At 44.5% G+C, this 20,565-nt stretch overlaps 1 protein-coding gene across 1 annotated transcript in view; it reads left to right on the forward strand.

Annotated features, from left to right (window-relative positions):
- Positions 1-20,565, forward strand: part of myo7aa (myosin VIIAa) — a 188,356-nt gene that overhangs the window by 72,883 nt on the left and 94,908 nt on the right. Inside the window, exons 19-22 of the mRNA XM_059963729.1 lie at positions 3,163-3,257; positions 6,406-6,490; positions 10,322-10,540; positions 17,844-17,951. Of these exons, the coding sequence (XP_059819712.1) occupies positions 3,163-3,257; positions 6,406-6,490; positions 10,322-10,540; positions 17,844-17,951 (507 nt within the window). The remainder of the gene's footprint in view (positions 1-3,162; positions 3,258-6,405; positions 6,491-10,321; positions 10,541-17,843; positions 17,952-20,565) is intronic.

The following is a 20,565-nucleotide window of genomic DNA, read 5'->3' on the forward strand; positions in this document are numbered from 1 at the left end:
TACAAGGTGATAAGAGGTCGAGTGAGAGTAGAATGGACAGCCAGAAGTGTTTTCCCAGGGTGGAAATTGCTAGTATGAGGGGGCATGACTTTGTGTTTGGAGGAAAGAATGGCGGGTAGGGTGTGGAGGAAATATCAGAGATAGTTTTTTTACTCAGAGTGGTAGGTGCATGGAATGTGCTGCTAGATGGTAGAGGCAGATGGTTTAGGAACGTTTAAGACACACTTAGATAGACATGTAGATAAAAGGGAAAATGGAGCATTATGTGGGAGGGAAGGGTTAGATTGATTTTGGAGTAGGTTAAAGGGTCAGCACAACATTGTGGGCCGAAGGGCCTGTACTTTTCTGTTCTTCATAAAGCCATATCCCTGGTCACTTTGCTGCACTGATTGTTGCTTGTTGTGACAGTGGGATGAGAAACCTGGTGTGGTAGAAGATCCCTCTCCCTGCTCTCTGCCGATGGGCTGGTTTATCAGCAATCCTCAGCTGTCACTGCACCAGGATGCTGCCCTGCGAGCTCTCAGACAGCAGAACATCTCTGTTTCCTGTCAGGAAACTCCCAGACTCTCCCTATGGATTCATGGAAGGTCATCGCCATGGAAACTTGCGGGTGTGCACTAAAAGATTTTGTTTTTAACTGAACTGTGAGTAGAAAATTGGAAAAAACAATGGTCACGATTGAAATAACAAAGTGGAAAAATTAAGTATTCTCACTAGATCAAGGAGATTGCATTCTGTGTTCTTGAAGGGTTGGTACCTTACTTTGGTGTAACATAGCCTCCAACCTATAGCATGAGCATTAATTTCTCCAATTTTGATAATCTCTGCCCCTTCTCTCCATCTGTCTTTTTCTATTCCTCATTCTGGTTGCCCTCTTGCTCCTTCTCACCTGCCCATTACCTCCCTCTGGTGCTCCCCCTCCTCCTCCCCTTCTTTCCATGGTTCACTGTCTTCCCCTGTCAGACTCCTTCTCCATTGGCACTTTACCTCTTCCACCTATCAACTCCCACCTCCTCACTTTATCCCCAATTACCTTCCCCCTCATCTGGTCTCATCTATCACCTGCCAACACTTACACCTTCCCCATCCCTACCTCTTTATTCGAGCTTCTTCCACTTTCCTTTCCCATCCTGATGATCAGCCCAAAACATCAACAATTTGTTCCCCTCTTTGGATGCTGCCTGACTTGCTGAGTTCCTCCTGCATTTTGTATGTGTTGCTTCAGACTCCTCTCTTTGTCTGTCTGGCCTGTCCCACTTCTAATGATGACTGTCTGATTGAGACCTGGCTAGGTAAGGATCTGACTGGGGTAAGGTGTTCTTTAACCCAAGAATCCTCTGCCCACTTGTCTGCTCCTTTGCCCCACAAGGGTGACTACTTGACGATAACCTGGGACAGCACGAAACGTTAATTGATCTCCAGATCACCGAATGTAGAGCTTTGGGGAGTGCGAAGCTCTGAGTGTGAAGCACCTTGTAACCCTTTAAGGTAGACATAACCTATTTTAATCCCTCGAATCTTAACTGTATCATGACAGATAGAATAGAAGAGTGCAGCAGAGGGACAGGCCCTTCGGCCTCCAATTTAGTTCCAAAAAGTAAATAAAAAAAAAACAAACACTAACCCCTCCTACCTGCACAAGGTCCATATCCCTCCATCTTTGCCACATATATGTGCCTATCAAAACGCAGCACATTCCAGGCATCCACCACTCTCTGAGTAAAAAAAAATTACCCTCAAGTTGCCTTTGCACTGATCCCCTTCTCATCTTCAATGCATGCCCCCTGGTGTTAGACATCTGGGAAACAGATACTCCCTGTCTACTCATTCTCATAATCTTATTAACCTCTATCAGATCTCCCCTCGGCCTCCCATGCTCTAGAAAGCAACCCAAGTTTGTCCGGCCTCTCGTGGCCTCTAATCCAGGTAGTATCCTGGTAGATCTCTTCTGCACCCTCTTCAAAGTCTCAGTGTCCTTCCTATAGTGACTGAACTTGATAAGCCCCATTGCAAGTAATTGCAACAACTTTGACGGAAGTGGACGGCCAATTTTTTTATGCCACTCACACCTATTTTAAAGATCATCTTGTCACATGTGCATCAAAATGTAGAGTGAAATGTGTCATCTTGCATCAAATCAGATCAGTGAAGATTGTGTTGTGCAGCCTACAGTGTTGCCCCTCCACCCCCCCATCTGGCACCAACATGTCATGCTAAAACTTACTATAACTTTACATCTTCAGAACGTGAGAGGAAACATATTGAAATCGAGGAATACTATGCGGATAGTATAGTGGATACTATAGAGAGAGTGCAGAGGAGACTTACAAGGATGTTGCCTGGATTGGAGGGCGTACCTTATGAGAATAGGGTGAGTGAACTCGGCCTTTTCTCCTTGGAGCGATGGAGGATGAGAGGTGACCTGATAGAGGTGTATAAGATGGTGAGAGGCATTCATCGTGTGGATAGTCAGAGGCTTTTTCCCTTGGCTGAAATGGCTAGCGTGAAGGGGCATCGTTTTAAAGTGCTTGGAAGTAGGTACAGAGGGGATGGCAGGGGTAAGTTTTTCACAGGGTGGTAGTGCATGGAATACACTGCCAGTGATGCTGGTGGAGGCAAATAAAATAGGGTCTTTCAAGAGACTCTTAGGTACATGGTGCTTAGAAAAATAGAGAGCTATGTGGTAGGGTAATTCTAGGTGGTTTATAGAGTAGGTTATGTGGTCAGCACAATATTGTGGGCCGAAGGGCCTGTAATGTGCTGTAGATCTCTATGATTCTATGAAACCGGAGCTCCCAGAGGAAGGCCTCGCGTTAAGAACGTATAAGCTCCTTACAGCAGCAGGAATTGAACCTTGATCACTGTAAATTGTTGCAATAGCCACTACACTACCGTGCCCTCCTCGTACCTTTCGGAGACATTGAGTGACATTTTCCCCCTCAGTACCCAACTTGGAGAAGCAAAGGTTCCTGATGGAGGTGCTCTGCCCAAAGCACCATCGGTTCATTTCCCTCCACTGATGCTGCCTGGCCTGCTGAGTTCCTCCAGCATTCTCTGTGAGTTGCTCTGGATTTCCTACATCTGCAGAATCTCCTGTGTCTCTGATTTTTTTTTTTCCCTTCTACATGTTCTCCCCTGTTTTTCTTCCCACCCACTTTGCAGGATCACCATGACATGATGCTGGAGATAGAGAGAGACAAGGCGATCACAGGCAAGGTTATCCTGATCCAGAAAGTAGTTCGAGGATTTAAAGACCGGTAAGTTCAAGGCTTGGGGTGCATTACTGTGGAATGTAGGTTGTGTGATCGGTCAGAAAAGGTGGGCGTGAAAGCCAGTGAAGACATTCAATTGATGGAATTGTCGAGACCAACTCCTGCTCCGAATTAGGATTTTGCCCACTTTATAACATAGAACTCTACAACACAGTATAGACCCTTCAGCCCACAATGTTGTACTGAACTTATAACCTACTCTGAGATCAACCTAACCCTTCCATCCTAGGTAACCTTTCATTTTTCTATCACCCATGTACCCATCTAGGAGTCTCAAAGATCCATTTATTATTAAACTATGTATACAGATTGAAACCCTAAGGTTCATTTTCCCCACACACAGCCATGCAACTAAAGAAAAAACATGGATTCTGTTTAGAGAAAAACACCAACCCCCCCCCCACCGCCTCTCCCCAACATGTAAAAAAAAAGTTATGCAAATGGCAAAACCAAAAGGCAGAAAAAACAGAATATGGACCACAGAATGGAAAGAGTCCAAGCTCAGGTCAGCAAAACAAAAAGGAACGGCCAGAAACACATGAACTACGGAGTCCTATCTGCAAACCACATAAAATAAACCTTGCCAAAGACGCAGATTCTGGAAACTTCCTCCAGCAGCATTGAGGGAGAGAGAGAGACCATTTGAATGCAGAGACCATCCTCTGGGATCAGCGAGTGGGAGGGAGGGAGACCGTCACTTGCAGACACCTTCCTCTGGCAGCTGTGAGTGAGAGACTGGTGGACAGCACTGAATGCCCTTCCCCGCCCACACTCACCGCGACTGTTTCCATCTTATTGACACTTTAATCAGTGAAATCGGTGAGAAACGTAGTCGATCATGTGCTAGTGCGCCATCTCCAGGCTTTTTGGCCTTGAGGCCGCTAGCTTCATTCCAAGCCTTATAGAACACCCTCAGAGACAGCAAAGTGCTAAATCGCACAATTGGCCCGATAACACACCACCAAAACGTAGATCACAGGCTCCAGCTGTAGCAGAACCATATTTGAAAGAAAAAGAAGACATGAAGGAAGTATGGGTGTCCCCTGCTTTACGAATGCTCGCTTTATGCCACTTCACTTTTAGAAAAGACCTACATTGGTAACCTGTTTTCACATTACAAAGAGGATTTTCACTTTTACGAAAAATTTTCCCATATAGGTTAATGATTCTTCGCTTTACGCCATTTTGGCTTAAGAAAGGTTTCATAGGAACGCTCTACCTGTAGTTTTGTAAACCATCTGAAGGAGGTTGCCTTTGGTACATTGCACACAGTAAATGCATTATTTGCATTAACAACCAACACTGACCATGGATGGGTTGGGGGCAGCCTGCCACACATTCCTGAGCCAATGCAGCCTACCCACCATGTCCAACCCCAGGACTGGCCACCACCTGGCCTCCAACTTCCCCAGAGGACTCACAGACCCGGCACCTCGGCCACCCTGAACTTCCAAACAAGCTTTGGGCTTCAAGCTTCAGTGTTTCGATCCCCAGAATTTGCTGAAACAGGACCCCTAACTCCAGAATAGAGTTATGATAATCTACATTTTCCAGTATTCTTTATTGCAGTCTGAGTGTGCATCTGGATTAAGCAGACTGGGCTTGAGCTACCATTGTGCAAGGAGATCCCACTGACAATAGCTGAAGTCGGTTTTACTGTAATATCACTGACTTGTATGACATAAAATTTGTTTTGTAATAGCAATACCATACAAAGACACTAAGTTACACAAATACAGAGTATGTGTGTGTGTATGTGTATATATGTTTTACTGATCATTACAGAATGTCCCTCTGGTGCTTCCCCTCCCTCCACTCTCCCTACCCCTTTTCCCAACCATGATTCCCCTCTCCTTGCACCCTTCCCACTCTCGGTCCACAATAGAGACCCATATCAGAATCAGGTTTATTATAAGACCATAAGATATAGGCCATTTGGCCCATTGAGTCTGCTCTGGCATTTCATAATAACTGATCCATTTTTCCTCTCTGCCGATCTCCTGCCTTCTCCCTGTATCCTGTCATGCCCCAACTAATCAAGGATCACTCACATATGTCATAACATTTGTTTTTTTTTTGCAGTGGCTGTCCAGTGCATAATTTACATTTTTAAAAATTACATAAAACATTAAACAAAAGTTAAAAATAAACATAAAATTTACTACAGTATTACTCTAACTGCATGTGTGTGCCTAAGACTTTTGCACAGTACTGTATTATAGTGAAAAATATAAGATGTTTATGAATCATTCAGAAATCTGATGGCAGAGGGGAAGGAGCTGTACTGGGTCTCCAGGCTCCTGTACCTCCTCTCTGATTATTGTAATGCAAAGAGGGCATGTTCCAGATGGTGCGAATCTTTAGTGACGGACGTCCCCTTCTGAAGCATGGCCTTTTGAAGATATCCTTGACGGTGGGGAGGGATGTGCCTTTGATAAAGTTAACTGAATCTATAACCTCTCTGCATTAGAGCCCCCTTACCAGGCTGTGACTCAAGTGCCAGAACACTCACCATTGTACAGCTATAGAGATTTGTACGAGTCTTTGGTGACGTACCAAATCTCTTTGAACTCCAAACAAAGGAGAGCTGCCAACATGCCACCTGTGTGATTGCATCAATGAGATGCCTGCAGGATCATTAGTTATGTGTCGTGTTGTATGATGTGCGTGATCATAGTCTGTTCATGACTCAGCAGGCCAGGTAGCATCTAGGACAAGAGTACAGCCAAAGTTTTGGGCCTAAACCCTTCAGGAAATGTCGACTGTACTCTTTTTATTTTCCCCAGATGCTGCCTGGCCTGCTGAGTTCCTGCAGCATTTTGTGTGTGTTGCTCAGATTTCCAGCACCTACAAATTTTCTCCTCTTTCCATGATCATGAAGGTTCTTGGCAAATTTTCCACAGAAGTGGTTTGCCATTGCCACCTTCTGGGCGGTGTCTTTACAAGACGGGTGACCCCAGCCATTATCAATACTCTTCAACAATTATCCATGGTCGCATAACCCGGATTTGTGATATGCACCAGCTGCTCATACAACCATCACCACCTGGGTTCAGGGTAGAACCTCTATACTGTGGGACATGGCATGTTACTTTTGCCTTCTAGATTTGACAGATTTCTAAATTTTCCACAGGTCAAATTTTGTTAAAATAAGAAACGCAGTGATGTTAATTCAGAAATATTGGCGTGGATACCAGTGCCGGAAGAGCTTCAGTGCGGTACGTAAACGTTATGATAATTACATTATTGTTACATGTACTGAAACACAACAGAAAAATCTTCTATGTCTCTTCCAGACAGATTGTAAATAAAGTACAAACATTGTATATTGAAATAGTGTGTTTGTACAAAGGCAAAAGCAATAGCAGAGTGCAGAAGATAGTATTGCAGTTCTCTTAAGACATAAGAGCAAAGTTAGGTAATTCACCCCTTTGAGTCTGTGCCGCCATTCTTTCATAGCTGATTTATTACCCTCTCGACCCCATTCTCCTGCTTTCTCCCCATAACCTTTACTCATCAAAAACCTACAAACCTCCACTTTAAATATACCCAATGACTTGGCCTCTACAGCCGTCCGTCGCGAAGAATTTCACAGATTCAGCATCCTTTGGATAAAGGAATCTCTCCTCATCTGTCTTTCTGTTCTTGCGCTGTGCCCTCTGGTCAGAGAAGAAGTGCAGGACTGATGAAGGGTTTTGGCCTGAAACAGGAACAGTTTATTTCTTTCCATGGATGCTGCCTGACCTGCTGAGTTCCTCCAGCATTTTAGCCCATGACGGAGGAGCAAAATTTGGCCCATCTAGTCTTCTCCACCACTCAGTCATGGCTGATCCGATTTTTTCCCCTTGTTAGTCCCACTTCTTGGCCTTTTTCCTGTAACCTTAGATGCTGTGGCCAATCAAGAGCCTATCAATTTCCGCCTTAAATACACTCAACAACCTGGCCTCCACAATGGCCCGTGGTAACAAATTCGCCACCCTCTGGCTAAAGACATTTCAGCACATTTCTGTTTTAAATGGACTCCCCTCTATCCGGAGGCTGTGCCCTCTTGTCCTAGATTATCCCACCATGGGAAACATCCTTTCCACATCTCCTCTGTCTAGGTCTTTCAATATTCGAGAGGTTTCACTGAGATTCCCCCTGAACCTTCTAAATTCTAGTGAGTACACGCCCAGAGCCATAAAACGTTCCTCGTATGATAACCCTTTCATTCCCAAAACACCCTTGTGAACCTCATCTGAACTCTTTCCAATACAAGCACATCTCTCCTTGGATAAAGAGCCAAAACTGTTCACAATACTCAAGGTGAGGCCTCGCCAGTGCTTTCATAAAGACTCAGCATCACATTCCTGCTGTTCTATTCTACTTTGTAGATCCCTTGAAATTAATGCTAAAAATCATTGCATTTGCCGTCCTCACCACTGATTCAACCTGCAAGTTAACCTTTAGGGTATTCTGCACAGACTCCCAAGTCCCTTTGCACCTCAGATTTTTAGATTTTCTCCCCATTTAGAAAATAGTCTGCACACTTATTTCTTCTACCAAAGTGCATGACCATGCATTTTCCAATATTGTATTTCATTTGCCACTTTCTTGCCCATTCTCTGAATCTGACTAAGCCCTCCTGCAGCCTTCCCGTTTCTTCAACACCACATGCCCCTCTAACAATCTTCATCTCATTTGCAAACATGGTGACAAAGCCATTTATTCCATTATCTAAGTCATTGATTTACAGCATAAAACAAAGTGGTCACAACACCGACCCCTGTGGAACACCTCTAGTCACTGGCAACCAACCAGAGATGGATCCTTTTATTCCTACTCACTGCCTTCTTCCAATCGGCCAATGCTCTCACCATGTTAGTAACTTTCTGTAATGCTACAGGCTCTTAACTTGGTAAGCAGCCTTGTGTGGCATCTTGTCAAAGGCCTTCTGAAAATCCAAATATACAACATCCACTGCATCCCCTTTATCTATCCTGCTCATAATCTCCTCAAATAATTCCAACAGGTTAGTCAGGCAGGGTTTTCCCTGAAGGGAACCATCCTGACTTTGTCCTATATTGTCCTGTGTTACCAAGTACTCCGTCACCTCATCTTTAACAAACGACTCTAACATCTTCCCGACCACTGAGCTTAGGCTAAACGTCTATAATTTCCTTTCTGCTGCCTCCCTCCTAAAGAGTGGAGTGGCATTTGCAATTCTCCAGTTTTTTGGAACCATGCCAGAGTCCAATGATTTTTGAAAGGTCATTTCTAATAACTCCGTAAACTCTACTGCTATGTCTTTCAGAACCCTAGAGTGCAGTTCATCTGGTCCAGGTGACTTAAGTACCTTTAGGTCTTTCAACTTTTTTGAGCACCTTCTCTCTTGTAATAGTAACTGCACCCACTTCTCTTCTTTCATAGCCTTGCCTACCTGGCCTACTACTAGTGTCTTCCACAGTGAAGACCAATGCAAAATACTCACTTAGTTCGTCTGCCATCTCCTTGTCCCCCATTATTATTTATCTGGCTTCATTTTCTAGCCGTCCAATACCTATTCTCATCTCTCTTATAATTTTTATATACTTGAAAAAGCTTTTACTGTCCACTTTGATATTGTTTGCTAGTTTACTTTAAAATTTCATCTTTTCCCTCCTAATGATTCTTTTAGTTGCTCTCTGTAGGTTTTTAAAAGCTTTCCAAACTTTCCAATCATTTATCTTCCCACTAATTTTACTTTGTTGTGTGTCCTCTTTTGCTTTTACATTAGCTTTGACTTCTCTTGGCAGCCACGGTTGTACTATTGTCATTTGAGTATTTTTGATTTTGGAATACATCTATCCTGCATCTTCCTCATTTTTCCCAGAAGCTCAAGCCATTGCTGCTCTGCTGTCATCCCTGCCAGCATCTCCTTCCAATTTACTTTGGTTAATTCCTCTCTCATACCACTGTAACTTCCTTTACCCCACTGAAATACTGCTATGTCAGACTTTACTTCCTCCCTATCAAATTTCAAGTTGAACTCAATTATATTGTGAGCACTGTCTCCTAAGGGTTCCTTTACCTTGAGCTCCCTAGTCACGTCTGGTTCATTGCGTAACACCCAATCCAGTATTGCCGATTCTCCAGTAGGCTCAATGACAAACTGCTTTGAAAAGCCATCTTGTAGGCATTCAACAAACTCACTCTCTTGTGATCCATTACCAATCTGATTTTCCCAATTGAACCGCATGTTAAAATCTCCCATGACGATTGTAACATTGCCCTTTTGGCATGCCTTTTCTATTTCCCATTGTAATCTGTGGTCCACATCCCAGCTAATGTTGGGAGGCCTGTATACGACTACCATCAGGGTCCTTTTTACCCTTGCAGTTTCTTAACTGCAATTCAACATCAACATCAACATCTTCTGATCCTATGTCACATCTTTCTAGTGATTTGATGCCATTCTTTGCCAACAGAGCCACACCATACACTCTGCCTACCTTCCCCTCTCCAATACAATGAGTAACCTTGGACTTTCAGCTCCCAACTACAACCATCCTTCAGCCATAATTCAATGATGGCCACAACATCATACCTGACAATCTGTTATAGTGCAACACATCATCCACCTTATTGCTTTATAGTCTGTGCATTGAGATATCACCCTCTGAGTTCTGTATTAACTACCCTTTTTGATTCTGTGTTCCTAGTTTTGTATATTCTGCTCTGGATTTTCAGCATCTGAAGAATCTCTTGTGTTTTGGAAAACCTGTTTGAAATGATTAATATTAATCATTTAAATCAAGGTTTCCCAAACTTTTTTTGATGCCCCGGACAATACTGTTGAGCAAAAGGTCCATGGACCCCAGCTGCAAATCCCCAACTTAAAAGAATAATTGAAAAGCAACACTTCTAGTATTGTTATTGTAATCACTTATTCTACAAATACAGATATGCGAAGATTTCAAAATGTGAAAATCATGCAACGTTACTTATTCTCGCGACCTGACTTGCCGTGTTCTTCCAGTGTTTTGCGTGTGTTCCTTATCATGTTGCACTTTGATCTGAACCCCATTTAGATGCGAGTAGGATTCTCCAGGCTGCAGGCCCTGCATCGCTCTCACAAGCTCTCCAAGCAGTACCACTTCGCCCGCAAACGGATCATCCTTTTCCAGGCTCGTTGCCGTGGCTACCTGGTGCGAAGGGCCTTCCGCCATCGTTTCTGGGCCGTCGTCACCATCCAGGCCTGCGTCCGTGGCATGATCGCGCGGAGGCTGTACAAACGGCTGAAGGGAGAGGTAGGTTTCTTCAGGCCCTTCAACGGAAATGGTCAATTATTACTTAGGAATAACTTGCAAAGCTCTGTGAGGACAGAGAATAAAGCAGAGGGGCGAGACTGTTGTGATTGCTCAACTACCATAGACTTGATGGGCTGAATGGCTACTTTCTGTTCTCCTCTATTTACACCATCTACACTTCCAGAGCAGCCAACATAATCCAAGACCATTCCCCGCCCCAGTAATCCTCTCCTCTCCCCAATCTCATCGGGCAGAAAATCCAAAAGCCCCGGGGTGGCACGGTTAGTGTAATGCTATTACGGCACCAACGACCCGGGTACCATTCTCCTATTGAACGCACTTTCTCCCCATGACTACATGAGTTTTCTCTGAGTGCTCCGTGTTTCTCCCACATCCTCACATTGTGCTGGTTGTTAATACAAATGACGCATTTCACTTTGTGTTTCGATGTGCGTGCTTATTTTATTTATTTAGAGATACAGTGCGGAGCACGCCCTTCCTGCCCAACTAGCCTCACCGCTCAGCAACCCACCAATTTAGCACTAGCCTAACCACAGGACAATTTACATTGACCAGTTAACCTACTGAAAGCTGAAAGGCCTGGATAAAGTGGACGTGGTGAGGATATTTCCTATGGTGGGGGCACTTAGGACTAGAAGACACAACTTCAGAATAGAGGGAGGTCAATGTAGAACAGCGAATAGGAGGAATTTCTTTAGCCAGCGAGTGGTGAATCTGTGGAATTCATTGTCACAAGTGGCTGTGGGAGCCGTCACTAGGTATATTTAAGGCCGAGGTTGATAGATTTCTGATTAGTTAGGGCATGGAGGAATACAGGGAGAAGGCACGAGATTGAGGCTGGGAGGGAAATGGATCAGCCATGAAGAAATGGCAGAGCAGACCCGTTCTACTTCTGCTCCTATATCTTATGGCCTTAACCTACTAACTGGTATGTCTTTGGACTGTGGGAGGAAACCAGAGCACCTGAGGGAAATCCACATGGTCACAGGGGAGAATGTCAAATGGGACCAGAATTGAACTCCAAACTCCAGACCTTCATGAACTGAGATAGTGACGCACCAACTGCTCAGCTACTTCGGCACTCTTTGATTACTAAGTAAATTTAAATATAGTGTCCCTTCATTGCTATCCTAAACATCAGCAGAGTAATAGGCTGGAAGGAAGTAAATAGTGTTACAATAACATAGAAGCTGTAGTGAAGACAGACAATAAGGTACAAGGGCTGTGACAAGGTAGATTGTGAGATCGTTCATCCTGATCATCCAAAAAGTCTGAGAGCAGCAGGATAGAAGCTGTCTGTGAATTCTACCCAATTAGAAAGGGGTAGAGGAAGAAGGGGAGAGAGACTGAGGTGGGAAGGAGCCCTATCTTATGTTGGCTGCTTTGCCAAGGCAGCAGGAAAGTGTAGCGAGGAGGAGCTTTCCATTGAGTGTGTCCAAATGTCACTGAAGTTTCTTGTGGTCTCAGTTGGAGCAGTTGCTGTAACCAAGTTGCAATGCACTGGCTATGATGCTTTCTATGATGCATCGATTTAGGAAAAAGAAAGCATTGGTGAAAGTTGAAGGGGATATGCTGCATTTCCTTAGCTTCCTGTGGAAGTAGAGGTGCTGTTGTGCTTTCTTGGACACAGCACCTGCAAGGTTAGACCGGGACAAGCTATTGGTGATGCTTACACCTAGGTGCTTAAAGCTCTCAACCCTCTCAACTTCAAAGGCATTGATACAGACAGGATTGGTACATGGCAGGAGGCAATGAGTGGGAATAAAGGGAGCCTTTTCTGGCTGTCAGTGACTTGTAATGTTCCACAGGGGTATGTGTTAGGATTCATTCTTTTTACGTTACATGTCAATGCAGTTGATGGCTTTGTTGCAAAGTTTGCGGGCGAAATGGAGAAAGGTGGAGGGGCTGGTAATTTTGAGGAAATGGAAAAGCTACAAAAGGACTTGGATAGATTAAGAAAATGGACAAAGAAGTGCAGATGGAATACAGTGTCAGGAAGTGTATGATGCTCTTAGAAGAAATGAAAGGATTGTCTATTTTCTAAATGGAGAGAAAATACAAATAAATCTGAGGTGCGGAGGGACTTAGGAGTCCTTGTGCAGGATCCGCTGAAGGTTAATTTGCAGGTTGAGTCTGTGGTAAGGAAGGCAAATGTGATATTAGCATTCATTTCAAGAGGACTAGACTATAAAAGCAAAGATGTAACGTTGAGACTTTATAAAGCACTGGTGAATCCTCACTTGGAGTATTGTGAGCAGTTTTGGACTCCTTATCTTAGAAAGGATATGCTGAAACCGGAGAGGGTTCAAAGGGGGTTTGTGAAAACGATTCCAGGATTAAATGCCTTGTCATATGCAGAGCGTTTGATGGCTCTGAGCCTATGTTCACTGGAATTTAGAAGAATGAGGGGTGACCTCATTGAAACTTATTGAATGGTGAAAGGCCTTGATAGAGTGGATGTGGAGAGGATGTTTCCTATGGTGGGAGAGTCTAAGACCAGAAGACACAGACTCAGAATAGAAGGGTTTCCTTTTAGGAAGGAAATGTGGAGGGATTTCTTTAGCCAGAGAGTGATGAATCTGTGGAATTCATTGCCACAGGCTGCTGTGGAGGCCAAGTCTGTATGTATACTTAAGGCAGAGGTTGACAGATTCTTGATTGGTCAGGGCATGAAGGGTTGTGGGGAGAAAGACAGGAGATTGAGACTGAGAGGGAAAATGGATCAGCCATGATGAAATGGCGGAGCAGACTTGATGGGCCAAATGGCCCAATTCTGCTCCTATATCTTGTAGTCTTATGGGTGTGGAAAAACATACTGTACATACAGATCAAATCATTACACAGTGCATTGAGGTAGAACAAGTTTAAATAACAGAATACAGATAAAGTGCAACGGCTACAGAGGGAGTGCGGTGCAAGATCATAAGGTAGATTGTGAGGTCAAGAGTCTATCATATTGTGCAAGAGGTCCATTCAAGAATCTGATAACAAAGAGGTGAAAGCTGTCCTTGAGCCTGTGGTAAGTGTTTCAAGCTCTTGTATCTTCTGCCTGATGGGAGAGGGGAGAAGATAGAATGTCCGAGGTGGGTGAGGTCTTCGGTTCCACTGGCTGCTTTACTGAGGCAACGAGAAGACTGTGGCTGGTTTCTGTGATGCGCTGAACTGTGTCCACGACCACCTGCAGTTTCTTGTGGTCACCTGCTGTAAAATTGCCATGCCAAGTTTTTGTGCATCCAAAGTGAATGCTTTCTGTGCTGCATCGGTAAAAATTTAAGTGTTGACGGGGACGTGCCAAATTTCCTGAGGAAGTGAAATTTATTGGCTTTAAAATCAACGTGGTCGGACCAGGACAGGGTACTGGTGAAGTTCACACCTCAGAACTTGAAACTCTCAACCCTCTCAAGCTCAAGACAGTTGATTTAGACAGGTCAGTATACCTTGTCCTCTTCCATGAGTTCTTTCCTTTTGATGACATTGAGGGAAAAGTGTTTGTCATGACACCAGGTCATTGGGCCTTCCTTCCTGTACTCTGACTCATTGTTATTTGAGATGCAGCCCACTACTGTTGTGTCATCTGCAAACTTGTAGACCACGGGTTCTCGACCTGGGGTCCTCGGACCCCTCAGTAAATGATAGGGGTCCATGGCATGAAGGTTGGGGTCCCCTGTTGTAACGCAGTGAGAGCAGAATCTGAGCACACCGTTGTGAGTGTACAGGGAGTAGAATAGGGCATTGAGGACCCAGCCATGAGGGGCACCTGTGTGGAGGATTATTGTGGCGGGGATGCTGAGGAAATAATCTTTAAAAATTTGCATTTACAACAAGCACAAATGTTAATTATGTCCTGGAAAAGCTGCTTGGGGGAAAAAAAGTGGTTAAAAAGCAATAGGAACATGGAAAGATGTGGGGGTATATAGAACGTGGCAAGATTTGTTAGTGGGTGAGCGGGTAGTGTAGTGGTTTTGTATCGTACTGCAAAACAAAATGGTGATAGATGTGAGTGATGATAAATCTGATTTTGATATGGGTCTGTATTGTGGACTGAGAGTGGGAAGGGAGCAGGGAGAGGGGAATCATGGCTGGGAAAAGAGGATGTGGGGAGAGGGGAGGGAGCAGGAAGCAGCAAAGAGACATTCTGTAACTATCAATAAACCAATTGTTTTTAATCAAATGACCTTGCTCAGTTCTCAGGGCTGGGTGTGTCTGCACCCGCACCACATATATATGTGCCCAAAGATTTTGTCCAGTACTGTAAATATCAATTGCCTGTCCAGGTCCAATTGTAGACAATAATTGCCAGGAAAGTGCATTAGTGCTTTCTACTTCCTCGAGAGAAGGAGCCATCTGGGAGGGAGGTATAGGAGCCTGAAGACATACACTTAACATTTCAGGATCCGCTTCTTCCCCTCCACCATAAGGTTTCTAAATGGACAACGAACACTACTTCGTTTTTTTTTCTTTTTGAGGTGTATCACTGCTTGATATGGTAACGTTGTTTGTGATTCCTTTTCGTGCCTTGTGGCACATCGGGCAGCATTTTTTGCCATTTCCGAAGCATTTGATTGTTTTTTTTTACAAGGCAGAGTTGCTAGCTTGACGTTCAACCCAGCACAGATGGAAAGTGTGCAAGGAACCTGCCAGGTTTGAACTTGGGGCCATTCACCTCTAAGTCTGGTGCTGATGTCACTACACCACCAGCCAGCTAGATAAGCAGTAATCACAAGATAAACACAAATTATATACAATATGTTTTTTATACGAAAGACCTCAGAGTGAAACAAGTCCATTATAGTATAAAGTGGTAATAGTGTTGTAAACTTGTGGTGAACTATATATACCTGTCTGGACACGCGCCCCCCCCCCCCCCCCACTGACTGCTCCTGTGGCTCCTCCCACGGACCGTGGCTCCTCCCACAGACCCCGGTATAAAGGCGATTGGAGCCTGAGCCCGGCCCTCAGTCTCCAGAATGCAGTGTGGTGGTCACTCACTGCTTGTTCCTTCTTCCAGCCAATAAAAGCCTACATCTCGCCTCACGTCTCAGAGAGTTATTGATGGTGCATCAAAACTGTAGTGATTAAGGTGTTTGCAGTTGTTTGAAGAACTCAATAGTTGAAAAGAAGTAGCTGCTCTTGGTATGGGACTTCAGGCTTCTGTACTGGTTCGGTCATTTAAAAAAATGACATTTGCTCTCTCTCCCGAGTGCATCAAAGACTAGTTAGTGGACTGATGTCTGTTATATTGAGGGAGTGAGTCTCCTCTGCTTCTAATTCTTTCGAGCCCAGATGAACAAGAAGTGACCTCATTAAAACCTACAAAGTTATTAGAGGGCTTGACAGCGACAATGCAAGAATAATGGTTTCGAGAATTGAATTCATGTTTAAGATGATGAGAAGCATAGACTGACTGAATAGCCAGAATATTTTAATCAGAAGAAATGGTTAATACAAGAGGACAAAATGTAAAGCTGTTTGGAGGAAGGTATCAGAGGTTATTGTGTTTTTACACAGACTGTTGGGTGCAGGCAAAGCTCTGCTGGGCTGTGGGTAGAGACCGATACATTAGAGGTTTTTAAGAAACTCTTAAATAGGTACATGGATGATAGAAAAATGGAGGGCTGTAGCAGGTAAAAAGGTCAACACACCATGTTGGCCAAAGGGCCTGTACCGATCTATAATTTTCTAAAGGTTTTCCCCTTTAAGTGGACCCTAGAACTAAAGGTGTTTGCAAGACTGGATGGCTGGAGTTATTAGGAGAGGCCAGATAGGCTGGAGCTGTCCTTCCTTCGGTGAAGGAGGTCCTTGTAGAGGTGCATGGCCGTAGTGCAATCGCTCAAGTCGAGTGTGACGTTCTCCAGTGGGGTTGCGGTGGATTTCCTTAATGGAGAGTGCCTGTGCCCGACTTTGTTTAACGCGGGGAGTCTGAAACATGGGCAGCCCTTGAGAGATCTGCATCAGGGTCCAGTGGCACGGAATGCAAGACAACTGGGGGCCCTCGCCGGCTGAAGCCTTCCTCCTCCTCCACTTTCATTGTGATGTGTCTTTATCTTCCACCAGCTCCTCTGCTGAGTCTCGGTTGGAACACTCTTTCAAGGGATATGTGCCGAGAGCAGACTAACAGTATGAGTTCAGGTAGGCACTAGTTGGCCAAAGGGCCTGGTTCAGAATGTCTAGAGTCAGTGCCACAACAGTGGGCATTTGGGACCGAGAGGTGGAGATATTTCTGCACCCTGATGGAGGTAAATCATTGGAATTATTATTCCAGAAGACTGAAGAATTTCAGTTATTGATGGCATTCCAGGACTGTTGGACTGCTGGATATTGGAGAAACTGAGGGATGTGGTCTATAGGAAGTGGTAGACACAGCGCAGGCCTCCCTACCATGAGCACATTTATACAAATCACAGCCAGAAGAAAACAGCATTCATCGTCAAAAGACCTCCACCATCCAGGTATGCTCTCTTCTCGCTGTTAATATCAGGACCAAGGTACAGGAGGCTTGGGTCCTACACCATCAGGTTCAGGAATAGTTATTACCCTTCAAACATCAGGGTCTTGAAATGGCATGGATAACATCACTCACCACTACTCCGAACAGATTCCACAACCTTCTGGAGTCTTTGCTGCTCATGTTCTCTATCATTTTTGATTAGCGACTTTTCTCTTTTACACATTGGTTGTCAATCTTAATGTATAGATTTTCGTAAGATTCTGTGGCTTGTTGAAAATGCTTACAGAAAGTAAATCTCAAATAATATATGGTAACATACGGTTCATCCATTCATTAATTATGTGCTGTGTTGTGTGACGTGGGCAGTCATGGTCTTTCCATGACCATGGTTGTTCTTGGTAAAGTTTTCTACTGAAGTGATTTTCCAATGCCACCTTCTGGGCTGTGTCTTTACAAGACGGGTGACCCCAGCCATTGTCCATACTCTTCAGAGATTGTCTGCCTGGCATCAGTGGTCGCATAACCAGGACTTGTGATATGCACCGGCTGCTCATATGACCATCCACCACCTGCTCCCAGGGCCTCATGTGACCCTGACTGGGGGACTAAGCAAGTGCTACACCTTGCCCAAGAGTGACCTGCAGGCTAACAGAGAGCTAGACCTCCTTTGGTAGAGAGAGATCTCCACCCCACCACCCAAGCATACAGCATATGTACTTTAATAATTTATTTTGAATAATATTGGAAAAGTAATCTGTTTGCAGGTCAGCCTTGCAGACTCGGGCTGAATGGCCTACTCGTGCTAATTCTTGCGTCCATCCCTTTGTCCTCTAGTACCGGCGGCGGCTGGAGGCGGAGAAGCTGCGGCTGGCTGAGGAACTGCGGCTGAGCAAGGAGATGAGCAGCAAGAGGGCCAAGGAGGAGGCGGAGAGGAAGCACCAGGTGAGTGGCTGGAATGGGATGGTTCCCTCCAGCTCGGGGACGGTCTACGAGACACTGAGCATTTCGTCTTCACTAGAAACACCAGAGAATGCAGCAGATGCAAGTCTCTATTTAAGTCAGAAGTTGGTGGTTTCTTGATTAGTAGGGGCATCAAAGGTTACGGGAAGATAGCAGGGAATGGGGTTGAGAGGGTAAATGCATCAGCCGTAATCAAGTGGTGGAACAGACTCAAGCAGAGTGGCCTCATTCTGCTCCCATGTCTTATGTTCATAGAAAGGTAGAGCACAGAAGTAGGCCCTTCAGCCCATCTAGTCGGTGCTGAACCATTTAAACGGCCTACTCTCATCGACCTGCACCAGGACTATCATCCTTCAGACAATTTTTCTGGAGCAATGCATAGTTCTGCTTGCTGAGTTCGTCCAACACTTCTGTGTGTCACTTTCTCCATTGATGGATTTTGGCCATGGCATGGTAACGTGCCAACAATCACCGCTTGGGGTTCAATTCCCATCGCTGCCAGTAAGGAGTTCGTATGTTCCCGCCATGACCAGATAGGTTTCCACTGGGTCTTCCAGCATTCCAAGTACAAACAGATTATGGTTAGTAAGTTGTGGGCATGCTCTGTAGGTACCATATGCAGTACGACACTTGCAGGCTGCCTCCAGCACATCCTTGAACTGTCGGCATTGACACAAACAATGCATTTCATTGTATATTCTGATGTACACGTGACAAATAAAGCTAATCACATGATGAAGGGACTTGGCCCAAAATGTCGACTGTTCATTTCCCTCCGTAGATGCTGCTTGAACTGCTGAGTTCCTCCACCATTTTGTGTGTTGCCCAAGATTTCCAGCATCTGCAGGATCTCTTGTGTGTGGTTGAACTGCCACTAACTGTGCACGCACGTGTGTGTTGCTTGCTGTGTTCTGCTACACTGCCACTGGGATGCGTAGCAATACTTGCGGGCTGCCCCCAGCACATCCCTTTTACCACAGGAGTGGTGATTATTAACACAAATGAAACATTTCACTACATGTTTCGATGTGATAAATAAATCTGAATCACAAGCAGGGTTTTCCGGTGACTGACCGTTTGAATTCCAATCCTTGTATCCATTCCAGTGTGTCAGTCCATAGCCTCCTTTCCTGCCAAGACAAGGCCATTCTCAGGACAGAGCAGCAACACTTCATACTCTATCCGGGTAGCCTCCAACCTGATGGCATGAACACTAATTTTCCTAACTTCTGGTATTTTCTCTTTTCCCCCTACTTCCCTCTTCCATTCATCATTCTGGTTCCTCTTACCTCTTCTCTTCACCTGCCTATCACCTTCCCCTGATGCCTAAACAATGGAGACTACAATGATGAGGGAGGATTTGGCTCATGTAGACTGGGAACACAGGCAATACAGTGGGAAGATTGAGGAACAGTGGAAGACTTTCAAAGAGATTTTTCAGGGTGCTCAACAAAAATATATTGCAGTTACAAGCAAGGACAGTAAGGGTGGGGAGAGCCAGACTTGGATAACTAAGGAAATTAAAGAAGGCATCAAACTAAAAGTTCATGTGTAAAAAGCCACCAAGAGTAGTGGGAAACTGGAAGATTGGGAAAACTTTAAAAAACAACAAAGAACCACTAAGCGAGCAGTGAAGTAAGGGAAGATGGATTATAAAAAATAAACTAGCACAAAATATAAAAACAGATAATAAAAGTTTTTGTAATTATATAAAGCAGAAAAGGGTGGCTAATGTGAATGTAGGTCCCTTGGAGGACGAGAAGGGAATTGATATTGGGTAATGAGGAAGTGGCAGAGGCTTTGAATGACTATTTTGTGTCGGTCTTCACAGTGGAGGATGCGTCAGACAAGAGAGATGTTATGGATGAAATAGGAGGTGATGACCTCGATATAATAGTTATCACCCAAGAGGTAGTGCTGAGCAACCTTGTAGGCCGGAAGATAGCAAAGTCCCCTGGTCTTGATGGAATGCATCCCAAATACTGAAAGAAAGGGCAGAAGTTATAGTAGAGGCATTGGTGATAATTTACCAAAATTCTCTTGACTCTGGGCAGGAGCTGGCGGATTGGAAGAAAGCGAATGTCAGGCCACTGTTCAAAAAAGGATGTGGGCAAAAGGCAGGTAACTATAGGCCAGTTATTTTAACATCTGTAGTTGGGAAAATGCTTGAAGCGATCATTAAAGAGGAAATAGTAAGAAATCTGGAAAGAAACAGATGCAGCATAGATTCAGCAAATGTAGGTCCTGTTTGACAAACTTACTGGAGTTCTTTGAGGATAAAATGAGCGCAGTGGATAGAGGGGAACAGATGGATGTTATTTACTTGGATTTCCAGAAGGTGTTCGATAAGGTGCCACATAAAAGACATCCATAAGATAAGGATGCACAGAGTTGGGGGTGATGTATTAGCATGGATAGAGGATTGGTTAACTAATAGAAAGCAGAGAGGGGATACATGGGTGTTACTCTAGGTGGCAATCAGTGGTGAGTGGTGTGCCACAGGGGTCAGTGCTGGGCTCACAACTGTTCACAATATACATTAACGATCTGGAAGAGGGGACTGAGTGTAGTGTATCTAAGTTTGCTGATCATACTA

Source organism: Hypanus sabinus, chromosome 3 (assembly GCF_030144855.1).
Source record: "Hypanus sabinus isolate sHypSab1 chromosome 3, sHypSab1.hap1, whole genome shotgun sequence".
NCBI lineage: Eukaryota > Metazoa > Chordata > Chondrichthyes > Myliobatiformes > Dasyatidae > Hypanus > Hypanus sabinus.